The sequence below is a fragment of the Salvia miltiorrhiza genome, chromosome 7, assembly GCF_028751815.1.
Source record: "Salvia miltiorrhiza cultivar Shanhuang (shh) chromosome 7, IMPLAD_Smil_shh, whole genome shotgun sequence".
Classification (NCBI taxonomy): Eukaryota; Viridiplantae; Streptophyta; class Magnoliopsida; order Lamiales; family Lamiaceae; genus Salvia; species Salvia miltiorrhiza.
This window is the reverse complement of record NC_080393.1, coordinates 57,041,667-57,060,790: the sequence shown is the minus strand read 5'-3', so window position 1 is coordinate 57,060,790 and position 19,124 is coordinate 57,041,667. Positions and strand designations below refer to the sequence as shown.

At 39.0% G+C, this 19,124-nt stretch overlaps 3 protein-coding genes, 1 long non-coding RNA gene and 1 other non-coding gene across 7 annotated transcripts; 3 read left to right on the top strand and 2 right to left on the bottom strand.

Annotated features, from left to right (window-relative positions):
• Positions 1-1,086: 1,086 nt before the first annotated feature.
• Positions 1,087-8,137, top strand: LOC130995056 (uncharacterized). Of its 3 annotated transcripts, XM_057920206.1 has the most exons (13): positions 1,087-1,602; positions 2,899-3,073; positions 3,251-3,334; positions 3,976-4,217; positions 4,319-4,562; positions 4,765-4,844; positions 5,086-5,170; positions 5,909-6,040; positions 6,112-6,225; positions 6,624-6,671; positions 6,842-6,929; positions 7,589-7,642; positions 7,730-8,137. In XM_057920206.1, exons 1-13 carry the CDS (start codon positions 1,457-1,459, stop codon positions 7,801-7,803), a joined length of 1,566 nt encoding a protein of 521 aa, XP_057776189.1. In that variant the 5' UTR covers positions 1,087-1,456; the 3' UTR covers positions 7,804-8,137. The 3 variants fall into 3 exon arrangements, 2 of the variants coding, with proteins under 2 accessions (XP_057776189.1, XP_057776188.1); XM_057920205.1 differs by having other exon boundaries at positions 1,121-1,602; positions 7,589-8,137; XR_009092033.1 differs by lacking the exons at positions 7,589-7,642; positions 7,730-8,137 and having other exon boundaries at positions 1,121-1,602; positions 6,590-6,671; positions 6,842-6,896.
• On the top strand, positions 7,365-7,448 carry LOC130996369 (small nucleolar RNA R21). The gene has a single exon (XR_009092551.1). It is a non-coding gene; the product is annotated as a small nucleolar RNA R21 (small nucleolar RNA).
• Positions 8,138-11,779: 3,642 nt separating the features above from the next.
• LOC130995054 (ran-binding protein 1 homolog c-like) lies at positions 11,780-14,174 on the bottom strand. The gene is made up of 4 exons (XM_057920204.1): positions 13,844-14,174; positions 13,028-13,179; positions 12,782-12,907; positions 11,780-12,357 (listed from the first exon to the last, which is right to left on the bottom strand). Exons 1-4 carry the CDS (start codon positions 14,011-14,013, stop codon positions 12,104-12,106), a joined length of 702 nt encoding a protein of 233 aa, XP_057776187.1. The 5' UTR covers positions 14,014-14,174; the 3' UTR covers positions 11,780-12,103.
• Positions 14,175-15,075: 901 nt separating this feature from the next.
• LOC130995053 (thioredoxin-like protein YLS8) lies at positions 15,076-17,336 on the bottom strand. The gene is made up of 2 exons (XM_057920203.1): positions 16,984-17,336; positions 15,076-15,666 (listed from the first exon to the last, which is right to left on the bottom strand). Exons 1-2 carry the CDS (start codon positions 17,101-17,103, stop codon positions 15,358-15,360), a joined length of 429 nt encoding a protein of 142 aa, XP_057776186.1. The 5' UTR covers positions 17,104-17,336; the 3' UTR covers positions 15,076-15,357.
• A 330-nt stretch (positions 17,337-17,666) lies between these two features.
• Positions 17,667-18,347, top strand: LOC130995052 (uncharacterized). Its single transcript, XR_009092032.1, has 3 exons — positions 17,667-17,850; positions 17,933-18,023; positions 18,249-18,347. It is a non-coding gene; the product is annotated as an uncharacterized LOC130995052 (long non-coding RNA).
• Positions 18,348-19,124: the final 777 nt, after the last annotated feature.

Here is a 19,124-nt window from a genome sequence, read left to right as displayed (position 1 = left end):
AATAAGTTTAAAAACAACTTAGAAGTTGTGAAAATAAGCTCCATCAACTTATAAGCTTCTGAAAAAATAACTTCATCTACTCAACTTATTTATCTATAATCTTATATTCAACAATCATTTTATAAATATCATTCAATATTTATGAATGGATCTTAAGTGAACCAAATTAAATTTATAAGTTTTTTTGAACGAAAAAAATATTACTCCCTCCGTCCCACCAAGTTTGAGTCGAATTTCTTTTAGGACTGTCCCGTGAAGCTTGAGTCATTTCATTTTTTAACAAAAATTAAGCAATTTAAAATACTAATTAACATTTATTTTTCCTTAATCATCCCAAATAACTCTCATTTCTCAAAAGATCAAAAAAATTTACCCCCATTCTCACCCTCTCCTCCCCGACCATCTCTCCACTTAATTAGTCGAACGATACATTAAATTGTACAAATTAAAAGTTATCTCTAGCCACTTAAAGAATCTCACTAATGTCTTTCGATAGATATTAGTTGTCCTCCTCTAGTGTGGCCATAACTCATCAAATTTACTCCATCCGTCCCACTATAAGTGAAACCTTTTTTTCTTAGCACGAGAATTAAGAAATGTGTATTTTGTGTGTAGGTGAAAAAGTGAAAAGGTGTTTAAAGGGTAAAAATTTTATCCAAAAATAAAATATATAGTCTCACTTATGGTGGAACACCCAAAATAGAAAGTGTCTCAGTTATAGTGGGACGAAGGGAGTATAAATTATGTTTTGTATACTTTTTTTTCTCGTAAAAATGGCTCTAAATAAATCATATTCTATCCGTTTCATTGATAATGATTAATCTTTTTTTCATCTATTTCATTATTGATGACATGTTCTAAAAAATTAAAATCACATTCTTATATAAAAAATTATGATTATTTTTATTTATTAATTAGTTTTTTTAAATAATCGCACCGAAAAGTAATAAACCCTTATATTAAGAGAGCAGTAAAAAATTTGTCAGTAAAATAAAGCCGACCGGCAACGAGATGCACGGACTTCAAAAGAATGTGCGTTGTAATAAAGTAGAAAGTCCTGTCCGAAAAAATTGAGCCAAAACGACACCGTACGGTCAAATAGAAACACAGTCACACTCACACACCCTCTCTCGTCTTTCTCTCCTGTCACAGTCTCACTAACCCCGCAAACCCCCCCCCCCCCCCCCCCCCCCCCCCGTTCTCTTCTCCCCCACTGAAACCCCCCCAACTCCCCGCCGCTCCTCGATCTGAATAATCGCGGCGAAGTGTCGACGCTTCACCGCAACGCTCTCTTCTTTCTCCCCCACTTGGCGCTTTCTTTCCTCTCCAACACAGTTAGTATACTGCATATGCCTATACTATCTAGGTCTCATATGCTCTACCAAACACGGCCTAACTGTATGTTTATGTAATCGAAGTAGACAAATTCTCAGAGAGAGAGAGAGAGGAGGCGAGAATGGAGGAGGAGAAGAGCAACGACAACATCGGCGAAGAAGAAATTCTAGGTTCGAGTTTGACTATGGAGAAAGTGGCAGCAGCTAAAAAGTACATCGAGAATCACTACAAAAATCAGATGAAAAGCATACAGGAGCGGAAAGAGAGGTATTGCTCGAATACTGATGTGGAGAAATGACGAATCGTTTGCTTTTTTTTTTTTTTTTTTTTTTTACTGTTTTGCATATTCAGCGCTTAGAAATGTAGGTAAGTGGTGATGAATTGATTATTTCGAGCTGCGATGAACTCCGTGGTTTTCGAGATCTAGTGTTGGATTTGGCGGACTAATTATTCTGCAAATTTAGGTTTTTATCTGTTAATTAGGTTGCCTTTTTTTGGTTTCCAATATTAGTGTTTTATGTTTTATAGTGTAAAGTGAATTTGATGTCGAATTAGAAGAACTTTTGTCTGGATTTGATACACGGTTAAGTTTATAAGGTTCTTTTCTTTGGGTGGTAGTGTGGGAAATGGGAATGTGATAATGCCAGTTTTGAACTTATGGCTACCAAAAGCTGCTATGTTTGTGGTGGATGAATCATTGCCGAAGATTCATTCAAAATGCTCAGTGTTGTTTGCGGATTTTTTTGATTGTGCAAGTAATGAAGTTGCTTGCTTTCTTTCCTTTGTACACTGAGCGCTACAAAGACGTAAAAAATTTGTTGCCACTCCTTGAAAGAGGTCAACTTGGTGTGGAGAGAGAGAGAGATGCACTGAGTGCTACAAAGATGAAAAACATTGTTTGCCACATCCAACATGGTGGAGAGAGAGAGAGAGAGAGAGAGAGAGAGAGAGAGAGAGAGAGAGAGAGAGAGAGAGAGAGAGAATATGTTGGAACTTGTGGCCGGAAAACCTTCCATGATTTGTTTCTATATTCAGCAGAAAGTTATCCGAATCCCGACTGGCGGATTAGCCTAGTGATACAATTGGTGCTGTTTTTTAGAACCATTGGAGTGTTTCTAAGAATTTAAAGGCAGTATACTTGCCAGCACTTATTTTGAATACTAAAAGTATGATGCTGGATGGGGAGGTTAGCTGTGATTTTGGAATTCTTGGTACAATATGTGTTTCCGTGTTCTTTCAAAATTTTGGTTTTAGTGAAAGTCAGATGCCTTTTAAAGGAAGAGGAAACTCAAGTATCGGCAGTTCTGGTCTTTCAGCACTGTGAGCATGCAAAATTTGTATTGTTCAGTTATTCACCTGGAAAAGAAACTTCTCTTTCATCAACATACATGTCCTCTATATGATCATAGTGAGACTCATGTAAAAATTTCTGCTATATCTTCTTTGCAAAGATATTTCAAGCCAATTTTTACATCTGCAACTGCAAGTTTAGATTGCCTTTAGTGTTACATACTTTTGAGCTACATTTGACTTTAATGCTGATATATATACATATGGCTCCAGGAGGTGGATACTAGAAAGGAAGTTGGCCTCTTCAGATGTGCCCAAAGAGGAACGAATAAATTTGATCAAAGATTTGGAAAGGAAAGAGACTGAGTTCATGAGATTGAGAAGGAACAAGATATGTGTAGATGATTTTGAGCTTCTTACTATCATTGGACGTGGAGCCTTTGGAGAGGTTGGTGCCATTCTTGGATATAAAACCTCTTCATTTTCAATTTCCAATATACTCAAACACATAAATGCATGTTTTTGCACGCCTTATTCTAATTTGTTCCCATAATCTGAATTTTTTTTCTCGTGGGTCTATTTTTTGTAATTGCTTTATATGATTCTGATAGATTTGATACTTTAGGTCCGACTATGCCGGGAGAAAAAATCTGGGAATATTTATGCCATGAAGAAGTTGAAGAAATCTGAAATGGTCTCAAGAGGACAGGTAAAAAGCATTGATCAAGCATGCAGAACCTTTTCCTAAGCTGTACCTTTCCTAAAACGTGAAAAATCTGCATTTGCTAAGGAGTGGAGGGTGGAAAAGAAACGAGTGCGGGAAAATACAAGAAACCCAGCATAATCATAACAACGCCCCCTAAACCTATGAAAAAGTCCAAACACACTTCAAATACAGCTATGAAACTCCTCTGAACTGTTCATGCAGTCTCCTAATTACGGGTTTCATATGCTTGTTTGTGTGCTTTGGTTTGGACATCAAATGTTATTACCATTCTCATGCTGATAGACTGCAGAACTGAATGAATCCGTTGATTACAATTTTCTGTGGCTTTTATCATATCTGGTGTTTGTGAAACCACTGAAGTGTGTATACATGCTTAGCCAATGTGTCATTCATTTATTTTATTTTGTTTCCCCTCTTTTTCCTTTTTCTTTCCTTGAAGAATTTTGTTGTTTCTTTGCAACTAGATATATTGTTTTGTCCTTTCTTAATGTTTTAACACTTGCATAATTTGAATTTCTTCCCATCCGAATGAGTTATTTCAAATAACTTTTTATGAAATTTTAGGAGACGCTTGTCCATTAGCAGGTCCTTATGTCCTGTGAAATGTTATTTATGTTCCACAGGTGGAACATGTAAGAGCAGAAAGGAACCTATTGGCAGAAGTGGGCAGCCACTGTATAGTTAAATTGTACTACTCTTTTCAAGATCCCGAGTATTTATATCTTATCATGGAATATCTCCCTGGCGGTGACATGATGACTCTGTTGATGAGAGAAGATACATTGTCTGAAAATGTGGCTAAATTTTACATTGCTCAAAGTGTGCTGGCAATTGAATCAATTCACAAACATAATTATATTCACAGGTTTGTGTGATACATGTCATACAAGCAATTGTTTCATTTGATACAATTTTTTGTTGTAAAAAGGTTTATCCTTCTAACCCCCTTTTTTGTTTTGTCCTTAGGGATATAAAACCAGACAACCTTCTTCTTGATAAGAATGGTCACATGAAGCTATCAGATTTTGGTCTATGCAAGCCCCTTGATTGTAGGACTTTATCCACGGTGAACGAGAACGAAGAATTGGATGATGAAAACATAAGGGAACCAATGGACATTGATGGCCGTTTTCCTGATGCTGCGAATGTTAGTAGTTGGAGAAGCCCTCGCGAACAACTTCAGCACTGGCAGATGAACAGAAGAAAGTTGGTAAGCGATCGCAGATGTGATTTTTGGTTTTCCTTCTCCAGGAACTTGTTCTTCAGGGGATGTATGATTTATTGCAAAAAACAGCATAACATTGGCAACAGAGATTTAAGCTCTCTATTTACATTCTTTTTCCATTGCAAAGCATGCTGTCACAGTTGGAGTTTAGTTTCTAATAACTTAATCATCTTCACTGTCTTTGAAGGCATTTTCAACTGTTGGTACACCTGACTATATTGCTCCAGAAGTGCTGTTGAAGAAAGGATATAGCATGGAGTGCGACTGGTAAGTTCAAGCTCGTCCCAGCAACACTTACCCCCTCTACTCTTCCATTTATTGTTATGCTTTATCATTCGTGTAGTGTCCAACCATGAGAGTTGGTTTATGTTGATATTGATGTGTTGTTTCCAATGCAACCACTAGCTTTCTCGTTACTGCATTACCCGAAGCTGTAGATACCTAATATAACAAGTTTTCTTCTGACTTGTTCATAGCTTACCTATTGAATTACCACATATATTTGCAGGTGGTCACTGGGTGCAATCATGTATGAGATGCTCGTTGGCTATCCTCCGTTTTATGCGGATGATCCTATGACGACTTGCCGGAAGGTACATGCTTATAAATTTGTTTTCTTCTTCATTTTTAAGTGGCCATCTAGCTGTGCAAAACCCATTAGTGTTATGTGTGGCTATTGCCAGATTTGCAATGAGGGAGTTCTAGATGTATGTTTCTCTCAGTTTCTCAAAGAAAAATAGAAAAAGAAAAGTGTGTCGGTTATATCGTGCACTGGACTGTCATCCAGTCTACTGCGTTGCCTTTGTGAAACTGAGAGCAACATACATCTAGAATTCCCTCATTGCAATAGCTTATGTTCTTTATTTTCTTCAATTCATCAAAAGATGAATTCCCAACAATTGGCAAATTCTTTAAAGCCTGCTAACTGAAGTATGTGATGTGGCGGCAATTCTTGAATCAATAGGATTACAGGGTTCCATTCTCTTTACAAACTATTTTGCTTGAGTTGTGAGAGTAACTCCAAGAAAGAACAGTAATCGTTTCACTTGTTTCATTAACTGTTGCGATAAAGAAAATCCCTTACCGTAACAGTTAATGCAAAAGAAAATCCTTTATCTTAACAGCTAGGCTCCTAAAAAAATATCAAGCTGGAGTGATTTAAAAAGAAAAAGGGAAGGGAAGATTGAAGAAACATTGTATACCTCTGCACTATCCAAGCAATTCTGTGCATGTATTGTTCATTTATAGTTGTTAGTTGTTACTACTTGCCTTTTGTTTCCTCTTTTTGTTTACTGTTCTGTTTCCTGATGGAATTTACTTATGATCGCTAGATTGTTCATTGGAAAAATCACCTGAGATTTCCTGAAGATACCAAAATCAGCCCTGAGGCAAAAGATCTCGTATGCAGGTTACTCTGTGACGTAGAACATAGACTTGGGACAGGAGGTGCAGCTCAGATAAAGGTATTACTTGGCCAAAATGAATTTCTTGTGCTCTTCTTCCTCTTTCCATTTACACGGTAGCTAATATGCAGGCTCACCCTTGGTTCGTCGATGTTGATTGGGATAAATTATATGACATGGAAGCAGCATTTAAACCAGAGGTCAACGGGGAGCTGGACACCAGGAATTTTATGAAGTTCGATGAAGTACAAACTGATCTCTTTGCTTTTATTATGTTTCACGCCTTCTATTTTGATAAAGTTTTATGCTATGCTGATGTAACATCAGATCATGTATATAGAGAGTAGTAGTCCATGGATTTGTCAGTCCATTTTTATGTTATAGCCTTAAAAAGATGAGACTCCCGACAATGTGCACGAGCCAATCTCTGTGATACACTTGACCAGTCTCATGCCAAGACATTAAATGTCGTGTTCGTGATAACATCTCTTAAATGTTGTCTATTACTGTTTCATTGTACTTGTGCTCATGTTCTTGCACTGATTCTCGTATTCTAGTGTCTGACATCTTTCATTTATGGTCGTCTTCGGTGTTGCTTCTTTGGATAAGACTATATAATGCGATTATGCTGTTATTTGAACAGCTGGATCCTCCAACGCCGTCAAAGTCTGGCTCAGGACCCTCAAGAAAGGTCTGTAGTGCTGCTCTTTGCAAATATTAAATCTATTTTTCACATTTCCCAAATTGTTGAACAATGTGGGAAATATCTAGTTCTGATCTTGATATAATTTTCTCCAAATCTTACTTGCCATCTGGCAATCGATGGTGAAACTAACCCGTGCCTCGTGTTACATCAAACAGATGCATCTTACGCCAAAAGATTTGAGCTTTGTGGGCTACACTTACAAGAACTTTGATGCTATCAAGGAGGCACTGCGCAATAAATCAGGTACCGAGATTTCCATATCAGGATCTCTCTCCCTCTTAAATCTCTTCTTTTTTTGTTGGATGAATAAATATTTAAAGGCCGTGCCGTGTGACGGTGGACTCGAACTTTAGCCTTAGACGTTAACCACTATACCACTAGGCCAACACACGAACACAAAATATAAATATTTTATGAGCTCTTAAATCCGACACAACTGAATCTGCCTGAGATTACTCGCCATTGAAAGTTGTTCTCACAACCATGTATTCTTTACCCGACGAAATATTCATCTTTTTGGTTTTTGTTAATCTTTTTTGGCCCTCAATACTGTTTTGAATTGAAGTAAAAGCACTTGCCTGATTATACTTTGATGGAATCTTATTCTAAGGATCCGGAATTAGATTTTCGGAGAAGAATTTTCTTTTTTGTTTTCTTTTTCTTCTGTTAAGATTTACACATCCCCGTGATGAAAATTTTCCAGAATTCTAACGTTAAAAGTAGACTGAAAAAACTTTGATGTGTAATAATTTCTGAGGGATGTTTTGCATTTGCATGAGCTCTTAAATCCGAGCAAATATCAAGCCCTTGCTTAGATTTTTGTATCTGCTTGGTCTTACTAAGCAACATCTTTTGATTCGTGTTACTGGTGGACACTCATACATATTCATTGGCAATCGCAGACACTGCAGATGAGACGAGGAGTACATCCCCGACATCAGTCGACTCAACACACGGTACGTACGCTACATTACCAAGACGACATATTTTGCCCTCATACTTACTCGCCCTTTTGACTTCAGCATTGTATTTTTCCCTGTTAGGCGAATTCAAGGAGATGACAGAGGAAACAGATGTCCGGATGAACTCGTCAACGGATGATGTAATGTCTCCATAGTTACAAGAATGGAAACATTGCGGAGGGAGGATGGCGGCGTACGCCTGTATATTTGTAGGTTCGTCGTCGTTGTCGGCTCATGCTCAGCAGAAGCATCACTTGGTGTCTGCGGTATTGGTTGTACAGTATGGTTGGGTGCCTCGTATCTCTAGAGATGCTTGTAATAGAAAAATTATTAGTTGTCGCCTGGCTGCCCAGGTTGGTAGGGAGACCTGCTTTCTCTTGTGGCAGCTTCTGGTTTTAGACAAATTTATTGCATCTCTAATTACTCGGACATCATCATTGTAATGATGTTTTTCGCAGAGGATAATAAACTGACGGATGCACTGCTGCTTATCTTTTTCCCTACGTTTAATTATGAGGCGCTTACTTTGAGGGTGATTAATACTCCCTCCGTCCCAAGAAAGTTGGCCACATTCTTTTCGGCACGGAGATTAAGAAATGTATTGTTATGAGTTAATTAAGTGGTCCATATTTTTAAATCACTTTTGTTTATCTTAATGGTTTAATTAGTAAATCTGCCAACAACCACCACCACCACCATCGCCTGCAACTCGCCGTCGCCGGCGCCGGAGCACCACCACCACCACGCCATCCTCCACCATCACTAGCACCACCAAAAATCTTCTAACCGGAGCACCACCACCACCCCAAATCTTGCAAAAATTTCAAGAAATGAAAAGGAGAAGAGATCTGAAACTAGAATCAACGATCCGCGAGCTTCGAACTCGACGATTCCGCCATCCTCCGCCTTCTTCCTCACCGTTGGATCGCATACCCGAACAACCACCACCACCATCGACGCCAACAACCACCACCACCACCACCATCGCCAGCAACTCGCCGTCGCTAGCAACCGGAGCACCACCACCACCATCGACGCCAACAACCACCACCCTCAATCTCCAAACCCTAAAAATTCAAAATTTCCCCTCAATCTCCAAATCTGAAGGAAGCGGCGCTGCCTGGAGAGGCAAATCGGCGGCGGCGGCAAAGCCCTAGCCCCAAATCGAAGAGGCAGCGCCGATTGGAGAGGCGGAGCCCTAGCCCCAAATTGGAGAGCCAGCGTCGACTGGAGAGGCGGAGCAGCGCTGGGGGAGGGAGATAGTTGAGACGACGACGACGGCCGGAGGGGCGAGAGGAGGCGGCGGCGACCATGCGGGTGGCACCCGCCGGAGAAGAAGAGAGAAGGGGGTGGGGCGAGAGGGAGAGAGCAGAGGCCAGGGAGAGGGAAAGGGTCGGCGGTGGTCGCGGCGAAGACCACGACGACGGCGGCCGGAGGGGCGAGAGGAGGCGGCGGCGGCACCTGCCGGAGAAGAAGAGAGAAGAGGGTGGGGCGCTGGGGGAGGTGGGGTGGCTGTGTGCGTGTGTTAGTGTGTGTTTTGTGTGTGTTTTTAAATAAAGGTGATTTAGATTTAATTAGAAAATTTTAATTGAGTGTAGAAGATAGGTTTAATTAGGTGTAGATTAGTTGATTAATTATAGAGTTTAATTTGGTGTAATTTTTACCCAAAAAGGAAAGTAGCCAACTTTAGTGGGACGCCCAAAAAGGAAATGTGGCCAACTTTAATGGGACGGAGGGAGTAATATACTCCATGATTGAGTATTTTTATCATCGAGAGTATGATATCTTTAATTCCATATTCTTAATGGAATTAGAATTAAGTAAAATTAGTTTAAATGATAAAAATAAAAAGGAATAAGTACCAAATTTTTTCTTATCGATGGCGTCCCTATCGCGTACAGGATCCTATAGACAGGGTTCTGTTTACTATCTCAACATGACAAAATTGCACCAAATACCCCCACATTTTAACGGCGGTTAACACCGTTAGAAAGGATTAAGTACCAAATTTCCCCCTATCGGGAGGCTATTTGGTGCGATTTTGCCATGTTGAGGTAGAAACAACTCTAACCCTAACTATAGGGTCCTGTACGCGATAGGGACGTCATCGATGGGGGAAATTGGTACTTAACCCAAATAAAAAGGGATTATAGCCAAAAAATACACGAACTTTGATAAAAGTTGCAATTTTCACATGAACTTTCAAATTAGCCAAAATATACCTGAACTTATATTTTTTGTTGTAAATTTCACTTGAACTTGCAATGATTGAACTCCGTCGAGGTGAAATTTACAACAAAAAATATAAGTTCAGGTATATTTTGGCCAATTTGAAAGTTCAGGTGAAAATTGTAACTTTTATCAAAGTTCGTGTATTTTTTGGCTATAATCCCAAATAAAAATAATTAAGTCTTAAGGTTAATTGCCGAAAATAGCACAATGGTTATTTCAATTTGTAATTACTATACCACTTTTTCATTTTTTTTTTGGCAATTACAATGTTTCCTAAAAATATGATGGACCATTTTTTTCAATTTGGCTGAAAACCTAATTTGCAATATTGTAAAATCATCAAAGTATGTATATTTATTCGCTAATGTTATTATTAGGGATTATTGCCATAAAATACATCAAGTTTGCTAATTTTCTGATTTATATCATGAGCTTTTTTTTTGGCAAAAAAATACATGAATTTATAATTGATTCTTAAATATCCCACCATTTATAATTTTGCCCAAATTAATCTGAGGTGGCTGCCGGCATTCCCAACGTGGCGGCCAAATCACACATACACACACACACCTCTCTCTCTCTCTCAGACACACACACAAACACACGCACACATCCACTGCGCCGCACGCACACGCACGGCCCCTCCCCCTTCTTCCTTCTCCGCGCGACGGCAGCGTCGTCGCCGCCGCCGCCACCCTCTCATCCCTTAACCATCCCATGTCTCTCTCTCTCACCGCTTCTCTCTCTCTATCTCTCTCTCTCACACACACAAACACACGTAGAGCCGCCTCCCTCCTCCCTTTCCCGGCGTCGTCGGCCGCAGAAACCACCCACCGCCGCTCTGCAACGCGGCCTCCCTTCTTTCAACTCGCCACCCCAAATCACGGGCCCCCTCTTCAAATCGCGACCTCCCTCTTCAAATCGCGGCCTTCCTCTACAAATGGCGATTTCCGAAATCGCGCCCTAGGCCACCCCAAATCACGACACCCGTCTGCAAATCGCGCCCTAGGCCACCTAAATCGCAGCCTCCGAAATCGTGCGTTGAAGGGGATAATTATGGTGAAAGGGAAGAGACATCATCCGTCCATGCCGCTCAAAGGCGACGGTGGATTTGATGGAGCAGAGTGAGAGATCGAGAAGAAGGGGAGGGGGTTGTTGTGAGGAAGAAGAGAGAGGGGTAGGGGTAGCGCGGTCGCCTTCTTCTCGCGGCCGCGGCGGCGACCGACGATGGATTCAGGATGGCGGCGGTCCTGGAGGATGGGTTTGGGAGGTGGTGGTTGACGGGTTTGGGGAAGGGGAGGGGGGTTCAGGCCGTCAGGGTGTTTGGGGTAGGCGACGGGTTTGGGGAAGAAGGGGGGGTCAGGGTGTTTGGGGTAAGGTAGGTGATTTTTAATGCCACATAAGCCACCTAAATGCCACATCTATGCCACATAAGCCACCTAAATGCCACATAAGTTTCGATTTTTGCCGGAGTCACTCGCCGTGGGATATTTAAGAATCAAGTATAAATTCATGTATTTTTTGGCAAAAAAAAAAGCTCATGATATAAATTAGAAAATTGACAAACTTGATGTATTTTACGACAATAACCCCTTATTATTATGAAAAACTCACTAGACAAGTAGTGTTCGTAAAAAAAAATCACAAATTCACAAATAATTAACCTTCTTACGATAGAATCACATCGCCATTCCCAAAAATACAGAGTGGTGATGTAATTGCGAAGCTTCAGTCTACAACTTCATAAATTTGATATTGTATTCTTTTCGATCTTCAGACAAGTAGAATTAACAGTTGACAGCTAAATCTGATTGCGTGAAACCACATATGTGTGTAAATTTAATGCACAATTCTGGAAGCATCAATAAAAAGCTCAAATAATGCATGCAAAAGCAAATATAAACCGTATCAATATAAAGGAAAATAGAATTATATGCTAGGGTAATGCACCCCTGTCCAAGAATTTTTGCAGATACTATCTCGACAGAGTAAAGACAACATACGACGACACTCCGAAACAACATCAACGGAGCCCGACCCGACCGACCGACCCGACCAACCGACGACTGACGAGGGACCAGTGAACAAACCAAATGAAGAAAGACCATGTTTTCACGACTATAATCTGGTGCCGGGTTAATTCACTTGAATAACCCATGCGTCAAACCTTGTCAGCCAAAAACCAAGACAAGACTCTACCATAGGGGCTCGCCTCTCTCTCTCTCACTTCTCCGCGGCAGCTTCTGGTTTCTCCTCCTTGCCCTTTTTCTCTGCGGAGGAGGAAGGTGCAGCTTTGGACTCGGGTTTCTCCTCCTCGTCTTTCGCCCCAACACTCAACTTTTCGATAAGACTAGCTGCAGTTTCGCCTTCTTCGCCCTCTCCATTGTCGTTTGCCTGTCCTTCTTCTTTGCCCTCTCCATTGTCGTTTGCCTGTCCTTCAGCTATTTCTGCAATCTTATCCTTGAAAGTTCTGCAATCTGAGATAATAGAGATCAATTCAAGGTCAGCATTGGTTTAGATACGATCATTGGAACTAACTGTAAACCGGAACATGCTACAAGATAATATCAGCTCAAAGGAAGCAACCTTAATCAATATTTAGAGTACTCGGCATTAAAGAGCAGCTAGAATTCCACTCAAACAGGAATTATGGTGGGGGATTAGAGTAAATAGAGAGTACTATTGCATTATATGATGGAATCATTTTGAAATTAGGATAAGATAACAATACACAGAGGTGTGTGCTAAAATATTAGTATTACATAACATTTATTCCACCACATCCTAGAACATTATGCAATCTCAAATACATGAGATAAGGGGCACGGCAATCATATATTCGCCATGTTTAATTCATTTCGAAAGGCAATTATAACAAGTATTGAGAAAGAATTAACTTACTCTCCACAGAGGCAAACCGAATGCAGAAAGTTTCATCCTTGAGCTCTCCATCGGAGAAATCAGCAGCATGCCACACACATGACTTGTCATTCCCTTGATGCTCTTGCACGGACATTGTGGCTAGGACTGTATCACATACAAATATACAGCATTCATTATCAGACAACATTCTTCCAAATAAACAAAACACAATAAAATCTTAAGGGGGTTGTATTATACATATAATACATTTGTTTGTTCACTAACCGAGGTGATTGGCGCAGATCTTAAGGGTCTTGTTCTGCCTCATGACAAGCCTAACTTTTCCCGTCTCCTTGTGCTTTAGCAGCTTCACAGTCCCCACACCCCTCTCCTTCCATTGATTACCGTCTCTGTCAAATCTGTACAACTTTGATTTCCTACAAATAACAAGTAATTCAAATTTCATATGGATGTTTATAATAGCAGAATGTTGATTTCCCACCAAAAATGATCTATACTCGAAACCACATCATTCAATCAACATATAATTCAAGAACTATTTGATTCTGTGTAATTTAACATAGAGGTTACCAAAATCAATCAAAGCAAACAAGAGAAGCAAAAACGGAGAGAGAATGAAAAACACAAAACTCCTTGCCATACAAGCATAGAAGACTTCACGAGAAAAAGTTCCATTGAGGCATGATCATCAGTTCATCTCACACTCCATACATAACCGATCTACCTTATTCCACTGGATCAAGTGAATTAAATTCCACAAGCAAAACGCAAACAAATCAACTACGTCTATTAAGTTAATCGCGGCATTGGCGATTTAAACAGCTAAAATATGTTCACCACAAATAAACAGCCTTCATCCACCGCGACACAAAAAAAAAAAAAAAATATCAAACCGATGAAGCAAAAAGAACTTCAACATCATCATCAATTCAGCTCAAATCAACATTCGATCGACCAATAGCACCGACTCTTTCTCAGCGTCAAATCTAAGCGCCATCGGCGTAAGGCAACACCACATCGATCTAATCTATCGCATCGATCCATTCAAAAACAATAAAAATTGAAGCTAAAAGGACTCACAATTCAAGAAGAACATCTTCGTTCTCTTCACCGGTGGTGACGGCGACTTCCTGCAGCTGGACGATCGGAGCAACCTGAGCGCCGGTATCCTCGTCATCGGCGGCCGGCTTCGAATCGTCATCTTCTTCCTCCTCTCTCCTTAGAAGTGTGGGCTCAGCTGGTGCAGCCATAACCGTAGTAATTTCGATAGATTTTGAGATCTGTGAGCAGAGTTAGGGTTTAAGCAGCGAGCGATGAAGCAGGTCTGGAGCTAGCTAATCTGTGAATATATATACTTACATGTTGTATAGCGTATTAACAAAGCAGACGCTGTATGGGTCTAGATGGGCTGGCTTCACATTTTATTTTCCACAAATACGATCAATATTGTATTAAAAAATTGATATAGTAATTTTTTTTATTCGAATCGTTTACGAAAAATTTATCATTTTCACTTCTAATAATAAAATTTACCTAATTCATCATTTTACTAACCTTCTATTTCTGATTGTTTATAAAAATTTGTCATTAATAATAAAATTTACATAATTCGTCATTTTACTAACTTTTTATTCCTGATTATTTATCAAATTTGTTATTAATAGACTTTACTTACTCCACTTTGTAATTATTCATTTTAAAATTATAATTATAGTGAGATCTTTACTGTACTTACTACATCACCAATTATTTCATTAAAATTTGAACGAACAAGGCCGACTTCACATTCTATTTTTGACGACTCCAACAAGATGATGCATCCACCGTAGATCTTGATGATCGAATGGCTGAAAATGGTTCTCCGGTCTTCTTTTATTTATGGTTCTTTCTTGAACCTCTCCCTATATATATATATATATATATATATATATATATATATATATATATATATATATATATAATGGCATGTAAAACCACGAACTTTGAGCGAATTCTGATTTTAACCTCTAGCAAAAAATTCTGTCTGTAAAACCACGAACTTTGAAATCTTTCTGATTTTAACTATGGGATAAATTTTCAGTCAATCCTTTTATTGACAAGTGCTTATTTTGTACAAATCGAAATATTTTCAATATACAAAATACATATAATACAAATTGAAAAAAATATTCAAACAAGTACGAAATAAATATTTTGCTACTATTCAAATTCAACTGAACACTTTTGCAGTAACCAATTGTTGTAAAATAAATTCCACAAACATGTTTTAGGTTTTCACAAGAAAATCAAAGATGTTACAAATATACAAAGTATTGTAGCACATCTTAGATAATCCCAATTGAAGTTCAACCAGCAAACAAGATGATTAATAACAGAAACAATATTTGTTTATCATGGCTAATCACATCAAATGCAAAACAACATAGTGCAGTCTCTTACAACAACTACATAGATGTGAGTCTGCAAACCTTACCGTAAAATCGAATCGACCGTTGATGTTTGTGGTCGTCGATTTCCAACTTGCATACAGATTATCCTATCCTGGAGGTCCATTTTGCAAGTCAAATGTACCATACCAGAAGATGGCATAATGTTTAGTAACGATATTTGGTGGAGTAATCTTTAGGGGCAATAACGAGACCACGCCCCTTCCTAGCACCCCGGTAGACAGTCTCGACGATGTCAATGAACTCTTGCTTATCCTTCATGGCCCAGTTGATCTTGTTGTTGTTTCCAGTGCCAAGATCGATCATAATGTGTTTGTTCCTGAAAAAGAACATGATGGTGGAGGGGTCGTACAGCTCGTACATTGTGTTGAAGTCCGGGACCTCTGTGATATCCACCAGGTATATGACAGCAAAGTTCTTTAGTGTTTCGGCAACTGAGGCCAGCACCTCATCCATCTGCAGATCAGGAAAAAACAAGAAGCTGCAATTATGGCATTGCTGGCAAGTGAAAAAACTAATTTACAAGTATCAAGGGAAGTTATCATGCGAACAAGATACTGAACCAAGAAAAGCAGTAATGGATTCTTGATAGCTACACAGCAAGACTGAAGAAAAGGATGAGCCAAACGATAACCACTAGTGACATTGTGAATAAGGGACGGGAAGCTGTTTGACACAGAATATGCTGTCTCACAGGCATCTAATGCAATGGTGTGTACAAGGGCCCGTGTGAAGTTAACTGAGAGTAAGAATTATGTTTAGTCCGAAATAAAAAAATTCATTCACCAAGCAAATCCAACTAGCTCATGGCTGTGTGTGAGTGTGTGTGTGTGTATGAGATACTACAAAATCAGGGTCATACAAAGAAATTAACTAACTCATAAACAAGACCAAATCATCGAAATGTTATCAATTTTCCCCCTCCCAGAACGATGCAGCCAGTCAATGATGCTGCCGGTCAATGGAAGGCATAGAAGAAGGGTAGGCCGTCGAGAACTTGGATAAAGAAGGTTAAAGAAGACATTCTAGATCTTCTGTGATAGTATGTAGGAAATCAAGTAACTTGGAGCTAAAACATCACGCAGCGAATCCCACAGGTAGCAAGAAAGAACTTTAATAACAATAATCATTTAAAAGTGATTCACATTTCCATAATACCTGCGATCATCATAAGCAAAATAATTTGTAAAGACCAAATACTATCTACATTGCCCACCGGCCCCACCCAACTTCGTTCATCGAATAAAGGGTCTGTGATTGTTGCTCAGACAATCTGGGCATCCAACTGGTCAATATCTGTAAAACCTCCATAAAGATATTCGACCCGCAAAACCCGAATTAGATATAGATACAAAATTCAACTGAACCCCCATTGGCTACTGAAGGTGTACTAACAATCGAGAAAACCACCTCATATTTAGTTTATTTACACTTTTACAGCAGACACCAGGAACAAAGCCTTAACCAATTGAAACCAGAATTCCACAATTCAACCAAATCAATTAAGCTAAACGAACACTAGCAACATGTTTACAGCAAATCAAGAGGTGCAAACATAACAAAACCTCATCAACTGACATATAAATCCTACAATTCGACCGACAAAATCAACCCGCACGAACCCTAGCTGATACAAATTTGCGGCTAAAACCCCAGAAACGCACTCAAAACACACAGTGGTCACAAATGAACACTTTCAACAACTCCAATTAGAAGCAAAAAAAATAAAATCGTACATTAAGAGGTAATTAAATTTGGGGAAAAAGAGATCACCTGCATGCAGGTCTCGTCCCAATCGTGGCCGAAGCGGATGAGGACGAGGCGCTCCTCCTCCGCCAGGATCGCCTGATCGACGGCCCAGCCGGAGTGAAGGTGAGGCAGCAAATACGACATCGTATAGAGCTATCGATTTTCTCTCGGAGTCGGTAAGACTGTAGGCTGAGCTGAAGCTTTGCAATTGGAGAAATTATTTGTGTATATAAAAAAAATCTAAAAGGCAAAAATATAGAAATTCGGTTTCGAATTTTCTAATAAAAAATTTAACCAATTGGTATAATAACGAATCTAATATGTTCGAATTTACGATATTTAAATATATCTTCTTAAATGTATGTCATATTTTAAATAACTAAAAAAAATACTATTCTCATTTTATAAAAATGTATCAATTTTTCTATATATGTTCGTCTCATAAAAGACTAATTATTACTTATATTAATACAATAAAAATAATAGAAAGTAAATATATTTTTCACTTACAGTTTAGTTATTATGATTAAGTTGAAAATTTCATATTAATGAGTTAGTTATTTACAGCATAATTCAGTGGAAACTGGAAAATGTATGGTGATTTAAAATCACTGATTTTAGTAAATAAAATAGAGATGTTTAATTTACTTGGTAATTACTGCTTAAATAATAAAAATATAAAGAAATAATGCTCCTTTTTGGTAATTTTAACGCTCAACTCACTTTCTTGCTCTTCCAACCAAAACTACCAACTGCAAAATCGACCCAAAAACAATTCTTGTTGAATTCTTGATTTTTTTCTCAACAATTTTTCTTCTGTTAGCTTGGATTTCCAAGAATGTAGAATGTGCGGTTAATCACTCCAAAGCTCCTTCAAAATAAACAAAAAAAGTAAGAAATTAGCAGTAGCTGTAGATGCCCTTTTCTTCAACTGATCTCACTTGGCGCTCATTATCATTCTTTTCTCTTTTAGGTAATACACAGATTGAATTATTTTTGTGATTATTGGTTGAAATTGGGACTAGACTACGAAAAGGGTCAAGATTGCATTGCCTCAGATCCTGGTAAAATCTTTTGTTCTAGAGAAAAGATTCGTCTTTTTTTAAAATTTCATGTGATTCTTGAAGCCCTCTGTGAATGTTGCAATTTCATATCTGTTGAATGTCTGAACCTTTTGGGATTTTCATATCTGTTTCTGTTGAAGGTAGCTAATGCAGAATCCTTACTTTCACATTTCTCTGTGTGGTGATGCACTTTTTCACGGATTGTAGTTGGTGTTTCGTTTTCAGCTATCAGATTTGGCAAGCTTATTCGAGACGCTGCGATTCGATGCTGCATTTTATGTGTTCATCCGTTTGCCGTGTATCTTGTGTGATGTTTGTTGAGTATTTCTTCCTCTATGCTTGGTTGTCATTGTGTAGACAATAGGATGTTTCTTCAATAGTTCTCCAGGATGTCTCTTGTTGGGTTTCTTGTTCGGTTGCAAGGTTCTTTCCAGTTTGTTTCCTTGCGGGTTTTTGATGAAATATGGAAAGATATCTTAAAGATATTATCTTTGCTTGAAGAGTCCGTTTTCTTGAGGGAGTCCTCGTACCCTAGGACTCGTCGCCTTATGGAAACCCTTCTTGGGCCCTGCGTTGGTTGGGTTTTGCAGTTTATGGTCTCTCTACTTCTTGCCAAGGGTTTTCATATTTAAAGAGCTGTTGTCGATCATAGGAGGTGGCTGCTTTTTCGTTCATTCTCTTTACTTTGTGAGAATATTTTCGTGCATCCAGCGAGCATACAATTCGGGAGTGTGTGCTGTTGCTTTACAGTTTATTTCCTTGAAAGCGTAAGTTGGTTTTATGTTTGGTGATCTGTACTTTGTTTTGTTGGAGTGGTTTTTGGTTGTTGTGTGGAACGTGGATTGAGTATCAATCACGTTTGTGAAGAGTGAGTTCTATCTTGCTCTTGGTAGTTCACATAGGTGACGATTTGGGAAGAAATAGAGGCTAGGAAGATCGAGTCTTCGCGTGTAAGTCCTTTGTATTTCTTATCCTCACTAGTGAACTGTTTGAACTGGGCGAGGCCCCCCAGACGTAGGTGTTTTATCACCGAACTGGGTTACCATTGTTGGTGTCTTGTGTTCTTTACTTTCTGCTCGATTTTCTTTGAGTATCGCTGCT

Coding starts and splice junctions, on each gene's coding strand:
- LOC130995054 (XM_057920204.1), bottom strand. CDS start 14,013: ATGGCTGCACCAGCTGAGCCCACACTTCTAAGGAGAGAGGAGGAAGAA. Junction 13,180..13,843: donor GAAGATGTTCTTCTTGAATT/GTGAGTCCTTTT, acceptor TGTTATTTGTAG/GAAATCAAAGTTGTACAGAT. Junction 12,358..12,781: donor TCGGTTTGCCTCTGTGGAGA/GTAAGTTAATTC, acceptor CTATTATCTCAG/ATTGCAGAACTTTCAAGGAT.
- LOC130995053 (XM_057920203.1), bottom strand. CDS start 17,103: ATGTCGTATTTGCTGCCTCACCTTCACTCCGGCTGGGCCGTCGATCAG. Junction 15,667..16,983: donor GGGACGAGACCTGCATGCAG/GTGATCTCTTTT, acceptor CCTGATCTGCAG/ATGGATGAGGTGCTGGCCTC.
- LOC130995056 (XM_057920205.1), top strand. CDS start 1,457: ATGGAGGAGGAGAAGAGCAACGACAACATCGGCGAAGAAGAAATTCTA. Junction 5,171..5,908: donor CTATGACGACTTGCCGGAAG/GTACATGCTTAT, acceptor TATGATCGCTAG/ATTGTTCATTGGAAAAATCA. Junction 6,226..6,623: donor ATTTTATGAAGTTCGATGAA/GTACAAACTGAT, acceptor TTATTTGAACAG/CTGGATCCTCCAACGCCGTC.